This window comes from Condylura cristata, unplaced genomic scaffold, assembly GCF_000260355.1.
Source record: "Condylura cristata isolate star-nosed mole 26May11 unplaced genomic scaffold, ConCri1.0 scaffold00023, whole genome shotgun sequence".
Classification (NCBI taxonomy): Eukaryota; Metazoa; Chordata; class Mammalia; order Eulipotyphla; family Talpidae; genus Condylura; species Condylura cristata.
The window spans coordinates 14,851,057-14,875,855 of NW_004567124.1; the positions used below are offsets into that span (position 1 = coordinate 14,851,057).

Below are 24,799 nucleotides of genomic sequence, written 5' to 3' on the forward strand. Positions count from 1 at the left end.
TATCACAGAAAATAGACCGCAGAAAAAGCACTGGAATGGGAATGAAGAGGCAGGATTTTAGTCAGGTCTGTCACCGATAGGTAACAGTGGGGTGCTGAATGTATAGGTCTTACATTCCATCGGTAAGATTTTATGGTCGTCACATTTCTTCAGTATTAAAAAGTTTCAAGTTTTCTTAAGCAATTGTATGATGTCTCATGTAAAGCCAACATCCTAGAGTTGAGTGGCAATCAGGCATTTGTCTATTGAGACATAAGGTTGTTACTCCTCAGTTCTCAAACCGAGGAGGAAACCTCTACATATTTTCTTGGTGGTCTTAACAGTTGGTAGCATTTGAAGTGCCACAGTAGTACTGGTAAGCTTCCAGGCCAAGATATACATAATTCCTCCCGCCCCCCAAAAAATTGAAAACAGGAACACCCAATATTGTTAACTCATAGCCTCCATCAGAACAAACAAAAGATCAAGGCTGCAAGGCGTGTGGGTTTTGCACCTGCTTCCCTCGGGGATCACACCTTCCTGTGTAGTAAGTTCACACTCTTTTATATTCTTAGGCGCGATTCTCTTTTCTTAAGTAGATCAGAGATCCACTCAGACTGCCGGCAAGGAATAAGATATTGACAAATGATCTAAAGCGTCCACTAGAGTGCACAAGCAGACAAGAGGGGTCCACCGTGAGAGGTGAACGCTGGGTGGCCCGGCTGACCCGGAAGGGCTGGTGCGTGGCAACCCCGGCTTCCCTAGCAACCAGCCCTGCGTCGGTCCTAACCTGATGCCCCAGCCGCTTCAGCCACCTCCCAGGATGCCTCTGCAGGTGAACGATTACAATTGGCAGCAAACCAACAATGCGGTCTTTATCTCCGTGCCCCTTCGAGGCGTCTGCGTCAGAGACGCGGACGTGTTTTGCACAGAAAACTATCTGAAGGTAGGTAGGGAAGTAGTGTCCGCCGACTACCTGAGGGTGCTTCGGAACTTCTGCGAGAGTGCAGCTGTGTAAGCGCAACAGGCACATCTTTGCAGATAACGTCACAGGCTTTTAGTTATGTTTTTAAAAAGCGAATCCCACACAGTTGGCGCCGCATCTGTAGATAGGTGTCATCAGACCAGAAATCATTTTTGTCCTAGTTTCCCTCTTACATACCTTCTTAATCTTTTGTGACTTGGAGTAAAAGTATATAGCAGGCACTTAAAATGATTTTGCCCTTCACCACTTATTTCTTAATGATATTACCTTTAATCTGTGTAACTAAACTTCTATTTACTCTTTTCTGAATAGGTCAACTATCCTCCATTTTTATTTGAAGTGTTTCTGTACGCTCCCATAGATGATGAGAGCAGCAAAGCCAAGATTGGCAGTGACACTATTGTTTTCACCTTATATAAAAAGGAAGCAGTCATGTGGGAAAACCTTTCTGTAGCAGGTGGTAAGTTCCTTATTAAAGATGTTCTCATATGGTTATGCTTTTTTATTTTAAACCTTCTTAAAAATTGCATTTCTAAACAATTGCTTAATCAGGGTGGAAAAAAAGGGACATGGGCATGATTTAAATGAGAGTGTTTCAGCTGCACTTAAAATAAAAACCTAACGATTGAATTATTCAAAAGTTAGAGCATATTAATGATAGCTCTTAAGTAGAACATGAGGGTTTATATTTTCCATTCATAAGACTTCCTGATATGGGCTTTCCTGAGCACTTATTTATATTAAGCATGACTTTGCCTATTAATTCTCAGGACAGTCTTTTTCTTAGGTATCCTTTTTTATTTTTTAACAGATGGGCTCTGAGACACAGAAGGGTTGATTAATGGGCAAAAGCTATGCAGTTACTTAAGTGGCAGGCTGGAACTAAAGCCTTAGCAGTGTAACTAGTGAGCAGTGGCTCTCAACCCTGGCACTGTATTTGAATTACCTGCAGAACTGATAAATAATATAAATGACTGATAGGCTCCCACACCCATTAAATCAGTTTCTGGGAGTGGGACCCAGGTAGTGGTAGTTTTTAAAATCTTTCCAGGGGTTGCAATGTGTATAAAAAAGTGAGATCCTCTATTACTGGACTTAGTATTCTGCCAAGATCAAATTATAGGTAAATAATTCCTCTCTACTGCTTTAGTTCCACTTTCCTCCTCCCTATTCTGTTTGTCATGTTTTTTAGTACTTCATGTCTATTATCCTGTATTAATTAATGCCAGAGGGCATTAAGCCTTGAGTAGGGTTTACTGAGAATGAGGAGATTGTAATCATGCTTAATACTAATGTTTTCTTGGTATCTTGCAAAGGAATTTAATTTTTTTCAAAAAGATTTATTTATGCATGCAAGAACTGGTGTACAGGCCAGAGATGTGGGAGGTGAAAGGTTTCACTAGAAACAGAGTGGGGAGTGGGACAGGCAGATCTACTGAAGTACACTGCTAAGGGGAGCAGAGGGTAGGTCAGAAGAGGTTTGCCACACCATGTGGGTCACTCCCTGGCCTGGGATTGAAATTGTGCTTCAGTGGCTGCAGTTAGCTTTATAGTGCTTCTCTTTAACCCATTGCATCACCAGGGGAGATCTGGGAATTTAATTTTTTAATCTCCAGTAGTGGACAGAATTTTTCTCTAAGATATGGTATTTAGCTCAGAAAGTAGTGATTATGGTGGTATATCAGATTAGTTGAGTTTTTTAAAAACAAGAAACTGCTCTCCTACCCCTGCCTGCCTTTGTGATTAATTCAGAAGTCTGGATGAACCTGGGAATGTGTCATAAAGCATAATCAGAGTGTTCTGACTTTTTACCTAGCTGTAAATGAAAATACTTTCATATATTTCAACTCTTGTCGATAATTTTAATTTTGATGTTCTTTGGAACCAAAACCATCATCTATTATACTGGCTTACTTAAAAATAAACAGAAATGGGGAATAGGATCAAAACTGGGACAGAAAGAGCACACAGGACTGTGGTGATGGCAGCACATGGGTGAAGTGGTGGTGGGAAGTCCTTGGGGATTACAACAAAGTTGAAAAAATGTTCAAAATGAAGAATGATATAAAAAAATACAATTTTTTAAAAAGATTTATTTATTTGTGCATACAGAACTGGGGTACAGGCCAGAAGTGCAGGGGCGGTGAGAGGCTTCACCAGAGACAGAGTGGGGAGCAGAACAGGCAGATTGACTAAGTACACTGCTGAGGGGAGCAGCTGGCGGGTCAGGAGAGGTCTGCCAAGCCATGTGGTCACCTCCGGGGCAGGCAGGGGTCGAACTCATGGGGAAGCGGCCCCAGATTCTCAGTGCTGTGCTTTAACCCATTGTGCTACCAGGAAGGGCACATTTTTTTTTTAATGAAACAAACAAACAAACAAACAAAAAAACAAATGGGGAGGAGAGAGGAACTATGATCCTGGTAACCGACCAGGTTTGAGAAACTATGTGTGTGTGTGTGCGCACGCGCGTGTGTGTCCATGCTGATGACCAATACATTTACTCAGGAAATATTTTATCCACCACATTTTTAGGATATATAAAAGGGTTGTATCAGAAAACGTGTTATTTTCTCCTACGGCTATTTTCTTCTATGTCAAATTCCCTTTTTAACCTTGTAGGTCACCTTATCAGGAGTGGGAAGGAACCTCTCTCCTAATCATGTTCTTCCTCTCTATTTTACATTTAACCTATGGATTAGCAAACATTTTACAAAAGGACCAAATATATTAGACTTTGTGGGCCACGTGGTCTTTGCCACAACTATTCAACTCTGCCATTATGACAACAACAACAAAAAAAACTATACATAGTATGTATTTATTGACACTGAAATTTGAGTTTCATCTAATTTTTCTATGTCACAAGGTATTATTATTCTTTGGATTTCTTTTCAACTATTTAAAAATGTAAAAATTATTTTTAACTTGTGGCTGTAGGAAAGCAGATAGCAATCTAGTTTTGTCCCATAAGCCATGGTTTGTCAATCTCTAACTTAGAGTAATCAAAACAGTTTTAAAACTGTTGTAAAAAGTAATGAACATTGATTCTGTTTCAGAAGTCAGGTTTGAGATGCCTATAGAAATCAAACTCAGTTTCACATGCAGTTCAGTTATTTCAGATTAATTATTTGCCGTATTTTTTCACATGAATTATTGTATATCTCCAGCCTATATCCCTAGCCTATCTGATGCATTATTCAAAATATTGTGCTCTATTTATTACTGAAGTTCCTTTGCAATACACTTCATTTCTTTTAGGTGGTGAGCATTTTATTTAAAAAAGTTGATATTCCTTCAATTGTTTCTTCCCTTGAAGTTGATCCAACTGTCTGCTACCCTGTTACTAAATAGGAGGAGGGTTGGGGGAGGCTCATAGTCCTCATTCCCAGCCAAACTCTTGGATGAGTAAAAATTCCATTCTTTTGACTTAGCCACTAACTGAAATTTAGCATTCCCTTCAGTTATGAAGGGAAATCACAAATATCTTCATATCACAATTATTGCTATCTTTTAATTTCATCACCACTTAGAAATTATAGCATTAGCTATATTGCTGTATAGTATTTAATGTATTAATGAATTATTTATTTGTATATCACAAATTTAGTTTCTATTGTATAATTTTAAATAAACTGATTTTCTTTGTAATCATATATATCCCATACATTATATATGTAGTCCTATATACTATATATGTTTCATATATTTTAAAACATTGTGAAGGGGTCGATAAGGCTTCGCTATGCTGCCAAGGTATCCCCTGCACAAAATGTTTAAGGACCCTTAAATTTTTAAGGATCCCTGTGTAGGGTCTGATCCCCCCCTTATTTTATTATCCCCACCGTCAATCTCCCCCCAAGTTTTCTTCCCACCCCCATTTTTTTCTCTATGCCTAGATCCCTTCCTGGTTCCTATTCACCTAAACTGATTTACTACCACAGTTTGTAAAATATTAAGTCACTGAATATCAAAATAATTGTGAATGGAAAAATTCTATATATAACATGTCATATTAGTTTATAATTTCTCCTAATGCTGAAAACTCTTCATATGTATAAATTAACATTTATATTTGTGAAGGTCACTAATCATCTCAAATGATCTCAACCTATCTTCTAGGAGATCCCATAGCGATGATATATTGTGATCACGTTTATTAAAAAAAATAGTTCTGATTTTTCAACAGAGGAAGGAGGATAAATGTGTTCTCATCTTCCCCTTATCTTGTCTCCTCTCTCTGTTCCTTATCCTTGCCCTTCTTCCCCTTTCCATCATTCCACTACCCTTCCTCTCTTCCTCTTGTGTTCCTCTTCCCCCTTACTTCTGCTCTTCCCTCACTCACTCTTTAATTTTCCTCCTTTCTCTCATTTATATTCTTTCTTCCTTTCTTTTGCTCTTGTTTCTCTCCTTCAGCTGTAACTTGTTACAGTTACTTGTCTACCTTTTAATGTTAGCTTCTTGGCCAGTCTGAAATTGAGAAATGTTTCCATTTCTCCAAATGAAATTGGATAAAAAGGAATCTCATCTTGGATCAGTGTATAAGTGGTTTCCTCCTTATGTTTACAAGTTAAACAAATTTGTCATAAGAATATCATAATCCTGACCCTCCCTGGTGGCACAGAGGGCTAAAGCTCAGCACTGCAATAGTGCACAGTCGATTCATTGCGAGTTCCATCCCCAGACCCGGAGGTAACGCACATGGCATGACAGATCTCTCCTGACCCGCCCGTTGCTCCCCTCAGCAGTGTATTTTGTCAATCTGCTTCCCACTCTGTCTCTGGTGAATCCTTCACCACCCCTACACCTCTGGCCTATACCCCAGTTCTGTATGCATAAGTAAATAAATCTTTAAAAAAAACCATAATCCTAATTTAGTGATATTCATATTTTAGCTGACAAACAGATGATGCAAGGAATAAGAGAAAAATCTATTTTACAAGCCCAAGAAAGAGCAAAAGAAGTTATGGAAGCAAAAGCTACAGCAAAGCGGGAAGATCAAAAATTCACACTAAATGTCATGATGAAGGTAATTTGCAAATTGATAGAAAAGTCTTGTAATTAAAAAGTTAATAGTAAACTGGTAAGAATAATTAGTTCAAACAATGTACTTCTTAGCATGTTGTTAATACTTTGGTTTGTAGGCCTTATTAAACTATATAGGCATCTGCTACTTACATGTAGTCCTGAAAATCTGTTTGATAGTTGAGGATATAAACATATGACAATAGATTTACTTATTTCAGGAAAAATGTTCTATTTCTGGAGAGAGGGGCAAAAATAATTACAAATTTTGTATGTCATACCTGTTCTACTTTTTTTAAACTTAGAATAATTATGTGATTATTTAAAATAAAAATCACAGAGATTTAACACTAAATACTTATAAATTAATACTTTTATCTGTCAAGATCTTTAAATTCAGGCTTTAATCAGCAATATGTTCTTGACATATAATTCACATAATACAGTTCATCTATTTAAAACAATTAATGATTTTTAGTACACAGTTTTTCAACCATCACCACCATCAATTTTAGAGTATTTTTATTACCCCAGAAAGAAGTTCTGTACCCATTAGCAGCCCCTCCAGATTTTCCCCAAACTCCTAGCTCTAGATAATCACTAAAGTATTTTCTCTGTATGTAGATGCACCAATTCTGATTTTCATAAGTGATTTCTTTTTTTAAAGATTTGTTTTATTTTTGTGTACAGAACTGGGATGCAGGCCAGAAGCGCAAGAGCGATGACAGGATTCACCAGAGACAGAGTGGGGAGCAGAACAGACAGGTCGCCAAAGTAACTGCTGAGAGGAGCAGCAGGTGCGGGCCAGGAGAGGTCTGCCGCGCCATGTGGGTCACCTCCAGTGCCGGGGATTGAACTCATGCTAAAGTGGCTTTAGCTTCTTAGTTTTGTGCTTTGCTCGCTGCGCCACCAGGAAGGGCCCTCACAAGTAATTTCTTACCCCCTATTTTCATTTTGACATTTTTAAAATGAGTGAGGAATCTCTCACAAGCATTATCTCATCAAGAATTCTGAAGAACCTTGACTTCTTTTGCAGTTAGATCACTGATGTTCTTGTAATCAACACTTGATTATTGCAAAGATTTCCTCACTTCTTTCATCTCTTCAACTTGACTTTAAAATATAATTATATACTTTATGTCCTTTCTTAGTTAATAGTAAACATGTGGTGAGTTAGCCACAGATTTCTACTTTTGGTTTATTTGATGATTTCCATCTTTTTTGATGATATGGCTGTCAATCTTTTAATTTTTAAAAATTTCCATGAACTAAAAAAATTAAAACAAAATAATATAAAAGTTGTGACAACAGATAAGTCCTTACCGAATTAGTAGTGAAATAGTAGTGCTGTATTGTAAGTAAATATAACAAAACAGCAATGGCAGGAACTAACCCCTGCCCTATACCTTGGAGTTATTAATCTATCAATGCATGAAAGACCGACTTTGTTGTTTGAAAAGTCAAGCCCACATTCAAGAATTGAAAAAATAAATTACACTTCTGCTAGGAAAAAGAGATTAAGTCACATTTCAAGGGAACATGTATGTAGAAATGAGAACAATTTGTGACTTGAAAAGACTAAGGATTAACTATAAAGAGAATTTCACTTATTTAGCAGAAAATATTCAAAGGAAGAGCAGTTGTCAGATATAGTTAAATCAAAGCTGTGACTCTCTCTCCGAAACCTCCTTAGTATTGCCTTTCCTGGGTTCTTTCACCTGTAGGCTGATAGTGAGCTGGTCCACATCTGCATATAACAGGACCCAGTGGAACACAGGCTCTCTCTATTCAATTGGCTCCCTTTTAAGTCTCATAAAACAATTGCCTCAGGTATTATAGAATGATATTAAAAGTGATCATAATGACCCTCCCTGCTGGCGCAGCAGGTTAAAGCACAGCACTGAGAAGCTAAAGCCACTTCCACATGAGTTCGACCCCTGCCTGACCCAGAGATGATCCACATGACACTGCAGACCTTGCCTGACCCACCAGCTGCTCCCCTCAGCAGGGTTCTTCGATGATTTGCCTGTTCTGTTCCCCACTCTGTCTCTGGTGAAGCCTCTCGCCGCCCCTGAGCCTCTGGCCTGTACCCCAGTTCTGTATGCACAAATAAATCTTTTTTTTAAAAAAAGTGATCATAAGTTTTACATGTGTTTCAATCAATCTTTACTTCAAGTCTATGTATGGAAAACTTAGTTTACTACATCAACTTCCAGGTATTTCATTGAACAAATTTTTATGGATCTGTGAAAAGTGCTCACTCATTTTAAGATGTCAATCTTCACTTTCAATTTACTTGTGATTTAGAGAAGGTTACAGACAACAAAGCAAAGAGTAAACCATAATGTTAGTGGGCAGACTAAAGGAGACCCCAGGACCCCCAAACTTGCATGGTCTAAGTGAATTCTGCCATTCACCACATAAAGACAAAGCATACTCTTAGTGTAAAAGATCTTTAATAGATAGATTGCACCTAGAGAGGGAATAAGAGAAATGAAACACTCATAATAACCCATCCTCTTATGGATAAATTCCTAGTCTAGTAGGGTTGACCAAAGCAAAGCTGGTGAGGCCCACAAGCTCACCACAAGTCTAAAGCACCTTTTGGCAGGAAACCATAGGAAAAGAGTAAAAGGGATGAGGTAAGTCTGGGACAAAAGACACAAAATCAAAGTAAGTATAAATCAAGATAAGCACTGACATTAGCCTTCCCACATGTCTCTCACCACATGTCTCTTTCAGATGTGTCTCCACTTCTTTTCCATGTTTTCTGAGTCTCCCCTTTTTATTGAGATTCTGATGTTACAATAGTATGTATTGTTTAAGAGGGCATAGGAAGATTAAAGAGACAATACTAGAAAGATTCATATTTCATCCTGAAAGTATGGTTAGGAAATAGACAATGTTTTCCATACTCAGTACTAGAGAATAAGTCATAGTACCTGGGGAATAAATGGAGAAACAAATTTAGAGACAGTATGAATAAATGCTTGACAGAATATGGCCTAGTAAGGAGAAATAAAATGTTAAGATTTTGAGAAATTTCCTAAATATAGGAAGGATTTCTTTAGGTACTTTCAGCAAGAACATCAAATTAATTGGGTTTGTATTTTGGAAAGCTCATCCTGGCTAATGAGTTTGAAGACACTGCAAAGTAGGAGCAGAGCTTCTGTATTTTTAACATGGAAAGACTTGGAACATACTTACATGTTGATTTGCTCCTCAATGCCATTTTTAATTCACAATGTATGCTTGAAAACCACCTATTTCCTCCCCCTACTCCATACAACTTGTAAAAATTTCTTTGAGATATGGCCCTCCCTGGTGGTGCAGTGGGTTAGGATGCAGCACTGCAAGCTAGTTGTAGCCACTTCAATGCAAGTTGGATCCCTGGCCCTGGAGCTGACCCACATGGCGTGGCAGATCTCTCCTGTTTTGCCTACTGCTTCCCTCAGCAGTGTACTTCATTAATATGCTTATCCTGCTCTCCACTCTGTCTCTGGTGAAGCCTCTCACCACCTCTGGCCTATATCCCAATTCTGTATGCATAAATAAATCTTTAAAAAAATTCGTTGAGATAAGCTAGAACCTTTATTTTTGCTTGATCTTATCCCCACTTCTCTCATCATTGTTCTATATAGGTATTCCTTTATTTAAATAGCACTTATTGAAATATAATACATCACTATGACATTCATACTTTTAAAATGTACAATTTTTAGTTAATTAAAAAATTTATCTTCTTGACTTCTTATTTTGGGGCATTTTCATCATCTCAGAAAAGCACCCCATTAAAAGTCATTCCCACTTTCCTATTTCCTGTTATTCCTGGAAGTCACTAATCTGCTTAAATCCTTGAAGTCTTAAATTTAAGGTCCAGTCAACTGGAAGCTTCTATCATAATAAAATTAGCTATCTGAGTAGTATATTTGTGTGAGTAAACTTGAATACTGACTTAAAGTTTTTTTCATCAGTAAACCAAAGCTTAAATCCTTAAAAGATACCAAATGTGATGATGAATAGCTTGAGAACCTCAGGAGAGTATCGCAAATTATTAGAAGGCTATGAAACCATATAGCATAAAAACAAAAACTTTCAGAGTCCTCGCTGGTGGCACAAAGGGGTTAAGTCTCAGCACTGTCAAGCAATCACCAGCAACTGGAACATGAGTTTGACGTCTGGCCAGGGAGCTGACCCACATAGCACAGCAGACTTCACCTGTCTCACCCACTGCCCCCCTCAGCAGTGTATTCTAGTAGTTCTCTCTGTTCTGCTCCCCACTCTGTCTCTGGTAAGTCCTCTCAGCCTGCTTCTCACCCACACATCTTTGGCTTATACTCTATTTCTTATATGCATAAATAAATTTAAAAAATAGTAAAAACAAACTTTTTTATGTTATTACTTGATCAAGGAGAACAAACGCTAATTAATCTAATAAGAGTTTACTTGTACCCTTGTTTTCACATGTAGTTTCCAAGTTACTTACAAATTTGCATGTGTTAGACAGAAAATCCAGATAACAAGTAAACTGAAATACAGAAAATCTATGTCTACATTTGCTGATATATTAAGTAAGTTCCTCTCAATTATTCATGAGTTTGATATTTTTAGTTTGTGAATTAACTAGCAATTGGTTTTCCCTTATAGCTCTCATTGTTTACTCTGGGCCATCTTTACCTATTTGAAAATCTGCCAAAGGGAAAAGAGTCTCAGTCTGCTCCAGCTGCCATAACAACAACAAAGAACACAGACAGTGTGACTTAATTAACAGAATTTATTTTCTCATAGTTTTGGATACTGCAAAGTTCAAGTGTAGGCTATTTCAGTTTCTGTTGAGGAAACTTTTCCTGGCTTGTAGATAGCTGCCTTCACGTTATATTTCCACATGGTGCAGCTCAAGCAAGTTCTTGGTGTCTTTTCTCCCATCCAAGTACTAACCAGGCCCGACCCTGCTTAGCGTCCGAGATCAGAAGAGATCGGGCGCGTTCAGGGTGGTATGGCTTTAGACTTGGTGTCTTTTCTATAAGAACACTAATGCTATTGTATCATGGGTCCACCCTTTTTACCTCATTTAACCTTAATTCCCTCTGTGTAGTCCTCATCTCCAAGTAGTATCTCCTTGAGGGTTAGGGCTTCAGCACATGAATTGGGAAAGCTCATAGTAAAACGCTTTGGCTATAACAGATATGTATGCCATTCTAAACACTAGATTCTTATTTCTACAGAATATAAGAACCTAAATAAGTAAGTTTCACAAGTTGACCACATGAGCATACTATAACATTTCTGGGACCCCTCCCCATCCCTGTCCCTGCATTGCTTTCCTCTATCATCAGCATATATTTAGGGCCACACATCTTAGAATTGGAGCCCGTTCAACCATAATCACATTCTGAATCTCAGTGATTTGCTGTTCCTCAAACATACTGAGTTTGTTGCTGGAATAGTCCTTTAAAAAGTAAAATCCATTAGACTACTTCCTGCCTTTGAATCCTCACTTTGACTATTAAATAATTTGTTTATCTATTATTGGAATTTTATTTCCAGTTAACAATGTTCCATGAGAAACTTTAAAATAGTATATTAAACTTTAGATTGATTCAATATTTTAATTTTCTTAACTCATATAAGAATGATACATATCTTCATGTGGATGGTAAAACATGAGTATATTTGCACCTGGTATTTTTGCATTAGAGTCTTTACTATATTAAACAGTTAACTTTAAATTTCATGTTTGATCATTCTTACATCTATGCTGTATGGATCTGGTTCTAGTGATTGCTTTGTCTGTTTACAGTATTTTTTTTTCTAGCCTTTTGGCATATCTTGCAATTTTTTTCGTTGAAAACTAGACATGTTGAGTCAGATTATTTGTCAATTAGTGTGTGGATTTATTTTAATTTGGCTAAAATTTGGGCCATGTTTAATGTTAACTGTAACTGTAGGTATTAGAGGCTTCACATTTATAACCTCTTTTCCTCCTTCCCTTCTAAGTTGGACTCTTTCATCTTCTCAACTTTGCAGAGTCTGTCATACATTTCTTCTGTAATTTACTGTCATTATCCTGAAGACCATTTGGTGTGGTAGTAAATTACAAGGAAGAGGAAGCATTCTTTGTACAGTTTTTCAATTAAATATGTCTTTCGCATGGTCCTGTCTTTTGGAGGTATGATGGTCACAATTGTTTTTCCAAAGATAATATTCATCCTCTGCCTCAATTTCCTTCCCTGGCTATAGTGTTTCTTCTGCCAGGGGCAACCTAATGGGTTTCTTGATGTAAAAATTAAAAAAATTGGGGTTACCCATGAAGACTGTGGCCAATAGGAGTTTTGCTCTGTTGCTAGTTCATACTTAGACTCCAGCATTTTGCCAGAATTATCATTTATATTTTCCTAGCAGTTTATATCTCAACTAGGTTCTGCTTGCTCAACAGAGGAAGCAGATCTTTGTGTCTTTCTGGATACTCCTGTATCTACAGATTTTAGTATAATAATATGTTTGTTGCTGAATTCCCTCATGGGTCCCAGACAACTTACTGTTTTTCAGTTTGTCCTTTTTTGTTATAAAATAGGAATGACAACATCTAAGCTCTCTACATGCCAAAACTGAAGCTGGGTCTCAAGTAAGCCAAATCATATGATATATTTATATGTGTGTATATAAAATTAACCACATTTTGACTACCAAAACTTCCTTTTACTTTTGGTTATAAGTCTTATTATTGTTAATTAAGACAGTCTCAGGGCCCTTCCTGGTAGCATACGGTGTTAAAGCACAACACAGTGAAGCAATCCACAGCCACTTGCAGCACAAGTTCAATCCCTGGCCAGGGGGCTGACCCACATGGCAAAGCAGACCTTTCCTGACCCACCCACTCTTCCTCTCAGCAGTGTTTTTCAATCTGCGTGTTCTGCTCCTCACTCTGTCTCTAATGAATCCTCTCACGCCCTCCCTCCTCTGGCCTGCACCTCAGTTCTTGTATGCATAAATAAATAAATATTTTTTCAAAAAAAGATTTAGCTCAACAAAAATAAACATCATCATCAAAAAATGGGCAGGAGAGCTAAAAAGACACTTCTCCAAAGAGGAAATGCACATGGCCAACAAGCATATGAAAAAATGTTCGATATCACTTGTAATAAGGGAGATGCAAATTAAAACCACAGTGAGATACCACCTCACCCCAGTGAGAATGGCACATCTTAAAACACCTAGCAACAACAAATGTTGGCGAGGATGTGGAGAAAAAGGAACTCTCCTGCAATGCTGGTGGGAATGCAAACTAGTATAACCACTATGGAAAACTGTTTGGAGGTTCCTCAAACTGCTTAACATGGAGCTTCCATATGACCCAGCAATCCCACTCCTAGATATTTACCCAAAAGACACAAAAACACTGATTCAAAAGATACCTGCGCCCCCATGTTTATTGCTGCCTTATTTACAATTAGAAAGACATGGAGACAGCCCAAATGTCCCAAAATAGATGACTGAATTAAAAGGATGTGGTACATATACACAATGGAATGTTATTCAGCAACCAAAAAAAATAAACACATATCTTTTGCAGCAACATGGATGGAGCTAGAGAAGATCATGCTTAATGAAATAAGCCAGAAAGAAAAGGAAAAAATACTGAATAGTTTCACTTATAACAGGAGTATAATGGACCAGGCGAGAAAATAATAATAATAATGAACAGCTATATACCAGAGACATTTTATGGGGGTGAAGTGGGGAATGGGATCAAAAACAGTGGGATGAGGGTAATGCACTGGACTATGGTGATGGCACAGGGTGGTTTGGTGATGGGAAGCCCACGGGGATTACAACTGAGATAAAAAATGCACAAAGTGATGTAAAAAATATACTAGTATATATTTTTTAAATATTAAAAAATGTTTGAAACCTAAAAAAAAAGATTTAGTCTTAGCATTTTTAAAAGTTCATTGAAAATTCACTCCACTTACAGGAATTATGAAGAGAGTATGCTAATTCTTTATATACTTTCTCCTCTTTCCATGTGCTAGAACAAAGAAGGAAGGAAAAAGCAAGATTATTATTAAACAGGGTAAAGTTGTCATCTTTCAGGCTGTGTTTACTTCATGTTCACAGTCTGTTATCAGGCATTTAAATGCTTTACATTGTCAGGAGTCTCCTTGGCCCAATCTGTTGGCAACTCTCTGAGCTTAGATCACCTAGAAATTAACATCTGTTGTGCTTAATTTTGGCCATAAGTGTAATACTGAGACCATAGGAAGTTGCTGTTAGGATTTGTAAAATTTATTTTTAAATTAGTGTTTTATAACTCAAGAGAAAAGCAGTCTTCCAGAAAAGGGTATTGGGTCATGCAGGTAGTATAGAGCACCCTTCATAACATAGTTGTACCTGTAATGTTAATTTTGTATCCTAAAATAATTCAGCCTCTAGGAACCTTCAACCCAGCATTTATTCTAGGACTATGCTAGGTTTACCTATTTAAATATAAATTTAAATTTATGTTAATGAAATTAAAAATTTAAATTCAGTTCCTCAGTCATACTGGCCATATTTTAATTGCTCAATTAGATAGTGGCTGCTGTATTGGATAACACAGAGCTTAACCAACATTGAGAAAGGTTGTGTTAGACACTGTTTCTCTAAAACTTTTGTGTTATCATAGAGCAGTGAGATACATGGAATCAGTCATATACATTGATCAATTACTCTGTTTTACAGGGGGTTTATTCTTGCCTCATGAGGGAAATTTGAAAGGGACAAAACTTGGCATATTCCTCAGCGATATACTGCTTTCAAGTCACTGAATTTAGCTTTCTTTTGGAAGTTTCAAATACCTACTAGTGCAAAGATAGCTGGCTGCAGAATTCAAAGTTCAAACATCTCCACTCATCAAAAGCAGTAATTCTTTTCATCCTTACTTTTTCCTTTCTACTTCACTCCTTAGGTGAAGTTTGACACAATTTCAGACCTAAGGCAAAGTAAATAGGAAGAATGAAGAGCAAATGTTTGTATAAGTGTATTTATGTGTATGTATGTACATAAGATTTAGGAGACGTTACCTAACTTTTAGAATAACAAATTCTTAAATTTTTTTTTACTAAGCATTTAGGTAGCATCTAATTGAATGTCTGCCCACATTTTACATATCAGAACTCATGCTAGAGAAAGTGATTGTCTAATATTGTATCAATAGCTAATGATAAATCTGAAACTAAAACCTGTGGGTTTTGCTAACTAAGTCATTTTTGTAGTTTCCACTTTAATTCTTTTTTCACTATAAATGTGATTATAGATACAAGAGTTTAGAGCTAAAGACTATTAATTATTACAATGAATTTCTTATTTTAGCATGTTGCATTTTATATGTTTTAATGACTGGGTAATTCTAATCTTCACAGATTGAAGAAGAAGAGAGGCAAAAAATAGAAAACATGAAAGAAAACGAACGAATAAAAGCAACTAAAGAATTAGAAGCCTGGAAAGAATGTCAAAGAAAAGATGAAAAACAAAAAGAACAAAAAAGAATTCAGAGGGAAGAGAAATTATATCAACAAGAAAAACAAATTGAAGAAGAGAAAAAAAAATTAAAACACCAAAACCTTACTAAAAATTCAGCATCTAGAAATTTTGCTACAAAAGGTACAATGATTGATATTTTCTTGATATTTTCTGGGGAAAAAAACCAGTCTTATGGTGCAGTATGTATATTACTATTGGGGGGTTTGCTTTGTAAATATATTTATAATAATAGTATTGGGACATTATTTTGGTATATTGAGAATAAAAAGATAATACAAAGAATAAGGTGACAGATACATCTTTTTCTACAAAGTAGTGAAATTTTCAAAACAATATGAATGTGGGCTCGCTGTTGTCTTTGTTTTTATGCTTCCTTTTGAAGTTTATGCAGGTGATATTCAGTATGTGTTTAACCAAGGCCCAAGAAACACTTGGAGAAGACTAATCGGTGTCAGGAAAATTTCTTTACTTACTTAGAGATACAAAATTGGGAGTTTCATGAAAAGCCTCTTTTCTTACATGACTGAGGAAAATAGTACAATAAGCAAACTAGTCTTTGAGTAAACAAGAGCTCTTCTGGCATTTGATCCTATTGTATTAAAAAGGAGGTGAAAAGACATATTTCGACATTGGAAAGCTACAAGTTTGATTTTATCTGATTTTTGTTTTGGGCCTTGTGTATTTAGAAATGGAACAGCTTGTAGTAAATCATTTATAGAACAGTAATAATTAGCCTTTATTTAATGATATAACGTGATTTTGTTTGTCAATATCAAGTAATACTTTGCTATTCTTATTTTAGAGGAAATAGGTGTTCAGAAAGGATAAAGCAACTACCAAACAAGTAAATCTATGGGATTTGAAATAGATCTGTAATCTTACTCCACCAGATTGTATACCTATACTACTTGAACAGTGAGGTCCAGCATGTTGAAAAGTTATTTATAGTGAACATTAAACATTTAGCATTATTTAATTTTTAGATTTTATTGTGGTTTAATATCGGCATTCAAGTTAACAACCCAACTACCACCATTTTAAATGCCTTTCTAACAAAATATTGATACCAACTAGGGTATATTAGAATACTTCCTTCCATATTTCAAACATTTTTCAATAAATTGGATGTTTTCAAGTGCTTTTAGAACCCAAATACAATTTTAAAAATGAGAAATATTCTGAAGATGTTTAAAAAAATTTATCCATGGGCATAAAGGGAATTAAACATAGTAAAAGAAAAAAACGTTATCACATTTTTCTTTAAATGTGGTAATAATTTATAGTTGGGTTTTTTAAATGACCTTGTAGAATACCTACTAAATGTGTGTGGGTCTAGAAATATGATGTTGGGGGAAATGATGTGGAGCCAGTGGTAAAGCCTGGTATCTGCTGTCCTGACACTGGCTGACATGTGAGCTCTGAGACTCCTGGCACCTTTCATTTTGTTGAAGGTATCTCTGCAGAGGTATCTGTGATGCTAGAGTTGGTCATGTTGGTTGGGAGTGTGCATGAACCTTGTACATACTATTTCCCTAGCTGACCACAGGGTAAGTTATTCCATGCAACTATGTGGTTCTGAATTCCCTGGCACTTTTCTCATGACTTTCAATATTCAGCTTCTCCCAATGGACAGATGAAGAATTAGGTATCCTTTCTGACAATGAAGAATGAAAGTGTAGATTCAGCTCTTTGTAACAGTCAGGTGAGAATTTCAAGAAATTATGGAGTTTGTATTGTACATTAAAATTGTAAATTACAGTAGTTTGGTCAAGAATGAGGAAAAAATGATATGTGAGATTTGCCTTAACATACTATGATATGTGGGGCCCTCCCTGGTGATGCAGGGGATTAAATCTCAGCACTATCAAGCTATCAGCAGCCACTACAGCAGGAGTTGGAGCCCAGGCCAAGGATCTAACCCATATGGCATGGCAGACTTCTCCTTTCTCACCCACTGGTCCCTTCAACAGTGTAGTTCAGTAGGTCCTGCTGTTCTGCTCCCCACTCTGGCTTTGGTGAGTCTTCTCACCCTCACCCTGCACCTCTGGCCTATACCCCAGTTCTTGTATGCATGAATTAATAAAAATAAATCTTAAAAAAATTAATATAATATGACATGTGGATGTGGCTACAGGTAAAGATGAATGGTATTGGCTATGAATTAATCATTAAAGTTGGAGCATGAAAATGCCTGATGACTAATTACCTACTTTTGTATGTTACCTGAAATTTTTTTTTTAAGATTTATTTATTTGTGCATACAGAACTGGGGTACAGACCAGAGGCTCAGGGGCGGTGAGAGGCTTCACCAGAGACAGAGTGGGGAACAGAACAGGCAGATCGACGAAGTACACTGCTGAGGGGAGCAGTGGGCGGGTCAGGAGAGGTCTGCCGCACCATGTGGATCTCCTCCAACTTGCACTGACGCAGCTATGGCTAGCTCTCAGTGCTGCGCTTTAACCCGCTGTGCCACCAGGGAGGACCCTATTATCTGAAATTTTTATTATGAAAAGAAAGAAGGATCTAAGTTGAATTCAGTCTAAATTGAATCTTTTTTTCAAAATAATTTTAAATTGGTTTTTAAAAAGGAAGAAAATAAAACTCACTTCCCTGGACTATCCTGTAACTACTCGCAGGCAAGTAATGCAGTTCTGACTGATGTAAAGCAAAAAGAAATCTAAGAATTTATAGACAAGTACTACTTTTCTGATCAAGGACCTCAGTCTTTTCGTCTTGATTTGGCCTTTGCTTTTCCTGTCTGAGATGAAGATCTAAGCTAGGAAGTGTGATACCTGTCTTGGAATCACTAAGAGGCAAGCCATATGCTAAGAGTGACAGAACAGGGAAGAAGAACCTTGGGATAATAATGATTTTGGGAACCAGTACATCTACTGTGAATTACCTTTTAAATCGATGTATCATATTTTGGATACCATTGTATTATTTCTTTAATTGAAGGAACATTGCAATATAGCATAATAAAAATTTCAGGTGTGGCCCTCCCTGGTGGCGCAGCGGGTTAAAAGCACAGCACTGAGAATCTAAAGCCGCTTCCGCATGAGTTCGATTCCCGCCAGCCCGGGAGGTGACCACACGGCGTGGCAGACCTCTTCTGACCCACTCGCTGCTCCCTTCAACAATGTACTTTGTCGATCTGCCTGTTCTGCTCCACACTCTGTCTCTGGTGAAGCCTCTCGCTGCCCCTGAGCCTCTGGCCTGTATCCCAGTTCTGTATGCACAAATAAATTTAAAAAATCTTAAAAAAAATATTTCAGGTGTGCAACATTAAAAATCAACATGCATAGACCCTCCCTGGTGGCGCAGTGGGTTAAAGCACTGCACTAAGAAGCTAAAGCCACTTCCGCATGAGTTCCATCCCCGCCTGCCCCGGAGGTGACCACATGGCGTGGCAGACCTCTCCTGACCCGCCCGCTGCTCCCCTCAGCAGTGTACTTCGTTGATCTGCCTGTTCTGCTCCCCACTCTGTCCCTGGTGAATCCTTTCACCCCCTGCATCACTGGCCTGTACCCCAGTTCTGTATGAATAAATAAATCTTAAAAAAAAAATCAACATGTATATATGCTACATTATGTTCACCACTAGAAGTTCAGTTCTAATTTTTACATTTTTCTAGCTACTTATTCTTCCCTTTATTCATATACTTTATATTCTGGCACATGAATTAATTTCTCCTCTACACTGGCTTAACCATTGTTACATCTAGCTACCTTTATAGAACTATGTAACTTTTCCTTTTTATTTTTTGCCTATTTTCATTAGCTATCTTGACTGGTTGAAAAAATTTATATGATCACAAGGAATTTTATAGCAGGTACTGCTTTGAGAATTGAGGAAACAGGCGGTATTGGCAGTAGGGCTTTGACTCAGTGCCTTCTTCTAGAGCTGATTTGGAGTGACCTAAAGTACCCTCCATATGACTAATATAAATTAGATACTATGTTATTTGACAAAGAGAACCCCAGAAAAGTAGTTGGGGTACTTATTTAAAGAAAAAATTAGTTGCCATAGTTTTAAAGCATGGATTTTTTTTTTTCATTTCTACTTGCACAAAGTATAAAGCTTTATTTGTAGAGGATTTTAGAAATAGCTTGATGTTCATTACTTTAAAAGGCAGCTTGATTGTACTTAGAAAATGATAAATAACTTTCTTGCTAATATTGCTTTTAAGGGAGAAATTCAGAAAATATATTTTTTGAAAAGTTAAAGGAAGACAGTATTCCTGCTCCTCGCTCTACTGGCAGTATTAAAATCAACTTTACCCCTCGAGTTTTTCCAACTGCCCTTCGGGAGTCTCAAGTAGCAGAAGAAGAAGAGGTAAAAATAACTGCTACTTACTGCAGTGATCACAAATGAAAATATCTTTTATTTAATCTTTTAAAACTAAAACTGGTTCTGAATTTCTAAAGTATTCATTACACTAAAGGCCTTCATGAATATGTTTCTAGAATATCCTTCTGAGAAAAAATATATGTTGTATAATTTTTTGGCTTCAGAATGCTGAAGGAGGATAACGTGTAATATACAGAATTGTTACTTATATCAAGAAATAAACTCTTACACTTACCATTTATTTTATAAAACATGTAATTTTCTAGAATAGATTTTTAAATTTTTCATTAGTGTGTGTTTTAGTGAGAAAGGCCTGGAAATTTGTCATTAATATGTTATTATAATTTACTATTACAGGGATTTTTAAGTGATGTGACATTTTGGAATTAATATCTTTCATCCATTTATAAATTTCTGAGTCCTATAATTTTGAATATTTTATCATTAGTAATGTAAGCTCTAAGAACTACTTTTTTTTAAACTGATCTTCAATTATGAAAATAACTATTTTCATAATTGAAGATCCTTAAGATACAATAATTTATAAATATGAAATTCTTATTAAACAGTACATTTAAATTTTTACTAAGAAAATTATAACTAAAATAATTTATTTTTCATTATCAAAAATCTATATATAAAAGATAAAATAATCATCACATTAACTACCAGAAATGTGTATGAAATATGGACTAAAAGTGTTTCTATATTTATATATTATACCAGCTAATAGTGTTTTAGCAAATGTATAAAAACTGGAAGCTTAAAATCACCATGATCTTGTAGCATAGTTATAACAAAATGCCTAGACTGTGTAATACACAGGATTTATTCCTCCCAGTTTTAGAGACATCCAAGATCAGTGTGGGTGAGGGTGGTAATATATGCTTCGTGCAAGGGTCCACCCTCACAAGTTCATCTAAACCTAACACCTCTTAAAGGACTCACCTTTTAATACAACATGTTGGTTGTTAAGGCTTTAGTATGTGAATTTGGGGAGGGGGGTACACAAACATTCAGTTCACAGGAAATAGTATTTTCATTTTATGTAGGAAGATGGAAAATCTAATAGTAAACATTGCTGGTAAAAGCAATGTTTTTGTATTCATTAGATTTCATTCTCATTTCAGTGGCTACACAAACAAGCAGAAGCACGAAGAGCAATTAATACTGACATTCCTGAGCTTTGTGACTTAAAAGAAGAAGAAAAGAACCCAGAATGGTTAAAGGACAAAGGAAAGTAAGTTGTTTTAACTCTGACCGTGAGATTTATGATATAAGTTGACATTAGCACTCATCATATTTTTTTAGGTATCGTGTGTGCGCGCATGCGCGTGTGTGTAGTGGTGTTGTTAGGAAGAGAGTACAATTAAGCAAATTAGGTATTTATAGGTATATTAGGCAAAGGAGAAAGAAAAAGAAAGGAACAGGTGAGCAGGAGAGATGTAATGGCTTCCAGTTTTAAAAAGTTAAATAAGATAACAAATAAGCCTCTTCTTTTTGATTTTTATGTTTAAATGTTATAGAAATGAAAATAGCACATCTTTTAGATTGCTTAGTAAAATCTCTTTTAGATCCCTTTTATAGTAAACATAAATTCTTCCTAATATTTTTCTTAAAAGCTAAATCTTTGATTATTCATATCCATCTTTAAAAGTTTCTAAATTATATTATCATTTATCCAGGTACCCCTTTTTGTTATTCATACATGGTATGTGAATATTTCTTACAGTTATTAAAAATAGTGAATTATGGTACCATCTGTGTGGCAATTTGAGTATATATTTTGAGGTTGAGAAATAGTTGTAGATAACTTCTGGATTCCTAGTTTATTTATATGTATTTATATATCTTTTATATTGTTTTTCTATTATTGCCTTAACAAACTATTGCAAATTTAGAGATATAAAACAACAAAATTTATTATCTTACACTTCTGGGGGTCAGAATGCCAAAAGGATTTCTTTTGAGGCTTCAAGAGAGAATCTACATCCTCAAATTTTCCAGCTTGTAGGCTACCACTGTGCTCTGACATGTGGCCCTCAGTCAGCCACTGTTTCACTCTCCTCTGCTTCTATAGTCACATTTCCCTTCTCTGACTCTGATCTCATCTCCTTTTTTCTTGTATGAGGATCCTTGTGATTACATTATTCTCACTTGGATAGTCTAAGATATCTCAAGATCTTTAATTTGACCACATTTGTAAAGTCCATTTGCCATGCTAGTTAGCATTATAGGTTCTGGGGACTTGGATATGGACATTTTGTGGAGGGAAGGTACTATTTGTCCACCACAACACCTCAGTTTTTCTTTTCTTATCTTATCTCCATTCTGTCATGTTTTTTTCCCTCCTGTCTGTTATAATACCAGGGACTAATTTGTAGAATTGAGATGGAGTGTGCAATTTTTCTGAAGGTTGGAAGCTTGAAGCTAACACACTGATTCTACATAATCCTTTCTCCTCTTTTCTTCTTCCTGCCCTCCTCCTTCTCCATTATTTAGCCATTAAATAAACATATATTGCTTGCTTGTAACTAGGTCATATGTAATAGTCCCTGACCTACATAGATCAGTGATGGAGAAAGATAAACACAAATACTATTGTATCAGAAGTCTAATACATAGATAAGAACAAAGTAAAAGAAGAGTAGAAAAGCAGGGTGTCTCACCAGGAGGGAAGAAAAGTAGTTTCACACGAGGCTTCACAGAGAATGCAGCTCCTGCGCTCCTCTTAGTGGTAAGTAGGAATTTCAAGAGAAAGCCATTAATTTTGGGTTAAGCAGACTGAACAAAAGCTCAGAGATAAGAAATAGAGTTGTAAATAGGTCAAGATCTATGCGTGGTTTATTTTTTGCGAAAGCATAATATTTTGATCTAGGAAAAATGACAAATGAGCCAAGAAAATAGGTAGTAGTCTTGAGTGCTTGGTTAAGATTCTTAGATTTTATTCTGTAAGATGGAGGAAAATGTTATAGGAACCAAGGCCAAAACCTTGAACTACAGCATTGTTGTAAGGGGAGAGAGGGGGCAATTTGAGAAATATTTAAAAGGTAAAAAATAAGCAGAACTTCTTGATTTATTGGGAAGAATAGTTGTGGGAGAGATTTCTAGCTTAAATGATTCATTTTGTGATGCCACTAACTGAATTAGAGGATAGTAGACTGGCTAATGGTCATACATAGTGTTTGGTCTTAGTGTTAAAACCAAAATACACTAATAACATCATTTAGATTTAAGAGTGAAAAGAGTAGGGCCCTCCCTGATGGTGCAGTGGGTTAAAGTACAGCACTAAGAAGCTAAAGCCACTTCCTCATGAGTTCAATCCCTGCCCATCCCGGAAGTGACCCACGTGATGCAGCAGACCTCTCCTGACCCGCCCTCTGCTCCCCTCAGCAGTGTACTTCATCAGTCTGCCTGTTCTGCTCCCCGCTCTGTCTCTGGTGAAGACTCTCACTGCCCCTGCAACTCTGGCTGGTACCCCAGCTCTGTATGCATAAATAAATAAATCTTAAAAAAAAAAAAAAGAGTGAAAAGAGTAGATTGAGTCAGGCTGAGAATTTTGAATAAGTGCAACAAAAAACTGTGTATGTGTGTTTCTATTTGTGTACATAATTGACTGCTGGCAAAATCCGATGAATTGGCAGCGAACTCATGCCAACGTGTATGTTGTGGCAGTCAGGCATGACTGGTAGTTATAATTATTTTAGACTCTGCTGTTTTTGTACCTGTGCCTTATTGATTCCAATTAGGTAGAAAAAGAAAGAGAAACAGAATAAGAGGAGAGTTAGAGTTTTGAAAATGAAGAGGGATGGAAAAAAACTTGGTGACTAATGACACCCAGAAAATCAGGGCAAAGTTCAATTAATTATTGTGCCAAGTACAAACAAATAACAGAAAAGGTAATACTTGTTAAAGAAAAATGTATCCTCTCTAGCATTGTAATGCAGTACAAAAGATAGGTACAGTCATAGAAACTGATTAAGAAGCAATGTGTTGTATTTAAGCCAAAGTGTGAAGTACTTTCATCTCCAGAGGTTTTGTTTTGTGTTAGACTTCTAATATATTTAGACAAGCAAAAGCAGTCCAACTCTCCTATTTTTATTTAAACATATGGGACATCTTTTTCATAGAAAACAAGCAAGACTTTTAGGGGATTATACCTACTCAAACAAAATTTCTTAGAACAAGCCACAGTGTGTTTTTATTTTTTGTTACCTAGCTTTCTACTATTGTACCTTAGTTTTAAATGCCAGGTATACTACTAGGAAAATGCATTAGCTTAAGTAATTTCATTTGCTCATGAAAGCATTTTCCTTTTCCAATTACTTTGACACTGAACAAATTGGGGTGCGGGTTGGGGATGACCCAGTTGGTGAGTTCTCACCCACACAGTTATGGGGCATGGCCTCCAAAAGGGAAGAATAATAGTAATAGAGTTTAATTTATAGAGGAAAAATTTGGGAGCTAAGAAGAAGAGAGAAGGAAAATTTATAGGTCAGTATGTGGCCAATGCAGTCTGTCCTAGCCTAGATGGTGTCCATGTTGCAGTGTCTAAGCCAAAAGTCACTTGTGGAACATGGCAGCTGTCCCTCCAATGACAGCCTGCAGTCATCCTCATACCTGTAGGATCAAAGGGATGCTACTGATCAGGAGCAGTGACCTGGTGCCTCACATGAAGGCCTGACATCTAGCCAGAGATCAGAAGCAGTAGACATCAGAAGCAGTCGGAATGTAGGGACCAAAGGTCAAGTTAATGTTGTCCACCAAAAGAACAAGAACATCCTCTGCTCCTGTTTATAAAGTCTTTGGGGTCTCTCTGCTCTTCCCCTTGCTCCCAACAACTACCCTCTTACATCTCCCACTCAGGAAGGGGATTAAAATCTCCACCTTCTTAGTGGCACCATCCACTGCCTTTGAGGTTGCTGATCCCAGCCCCTTTTC

General features: G+C 36.7%; 1 protein-coding gene across 2 annotated transcripts in view; it reads left to right on the forward strand.

Annotated features, from left to right (window-relative positions):
• Nucleotides 1–791: 791 nt before the first annotated feature.
• DYX1C1 (dyslexia susceptibility 1 candidate 1) overlaps nt 792–24,799 on the forward strand; it is a 37,672-nt gene continuing 13,664 nt past the window's right edge. For both annotated transcript variants that reach the window (XM_004687770.2, XM_004687772.2), the window contains exons 1-6: nt 792–925; nt 1,277–1,424; nt 5,857–5,990; nt 15,388–15,628; nt 19,698–19,843; nt 20,989–21,098. In XM_004687770.2, coding sequence (XP_004687827.1) covers nt 803–925; nt 1,277–1,424; nt 5,857–5,990; nt 15,388–15,628; nt 19,698–19,843; nt 20,989–21,098 — 902 coding nt within the window. In that variant the 5' untranslated portion in view covers nt 792–802. The remainder of the gene's footprint in view (nt 926–1,276; nt 1,425–5,856; nt 5,991–15,387; nt 15,629–19,697; nt 19,844–20,988; nt 21,099–24,799) is intronic.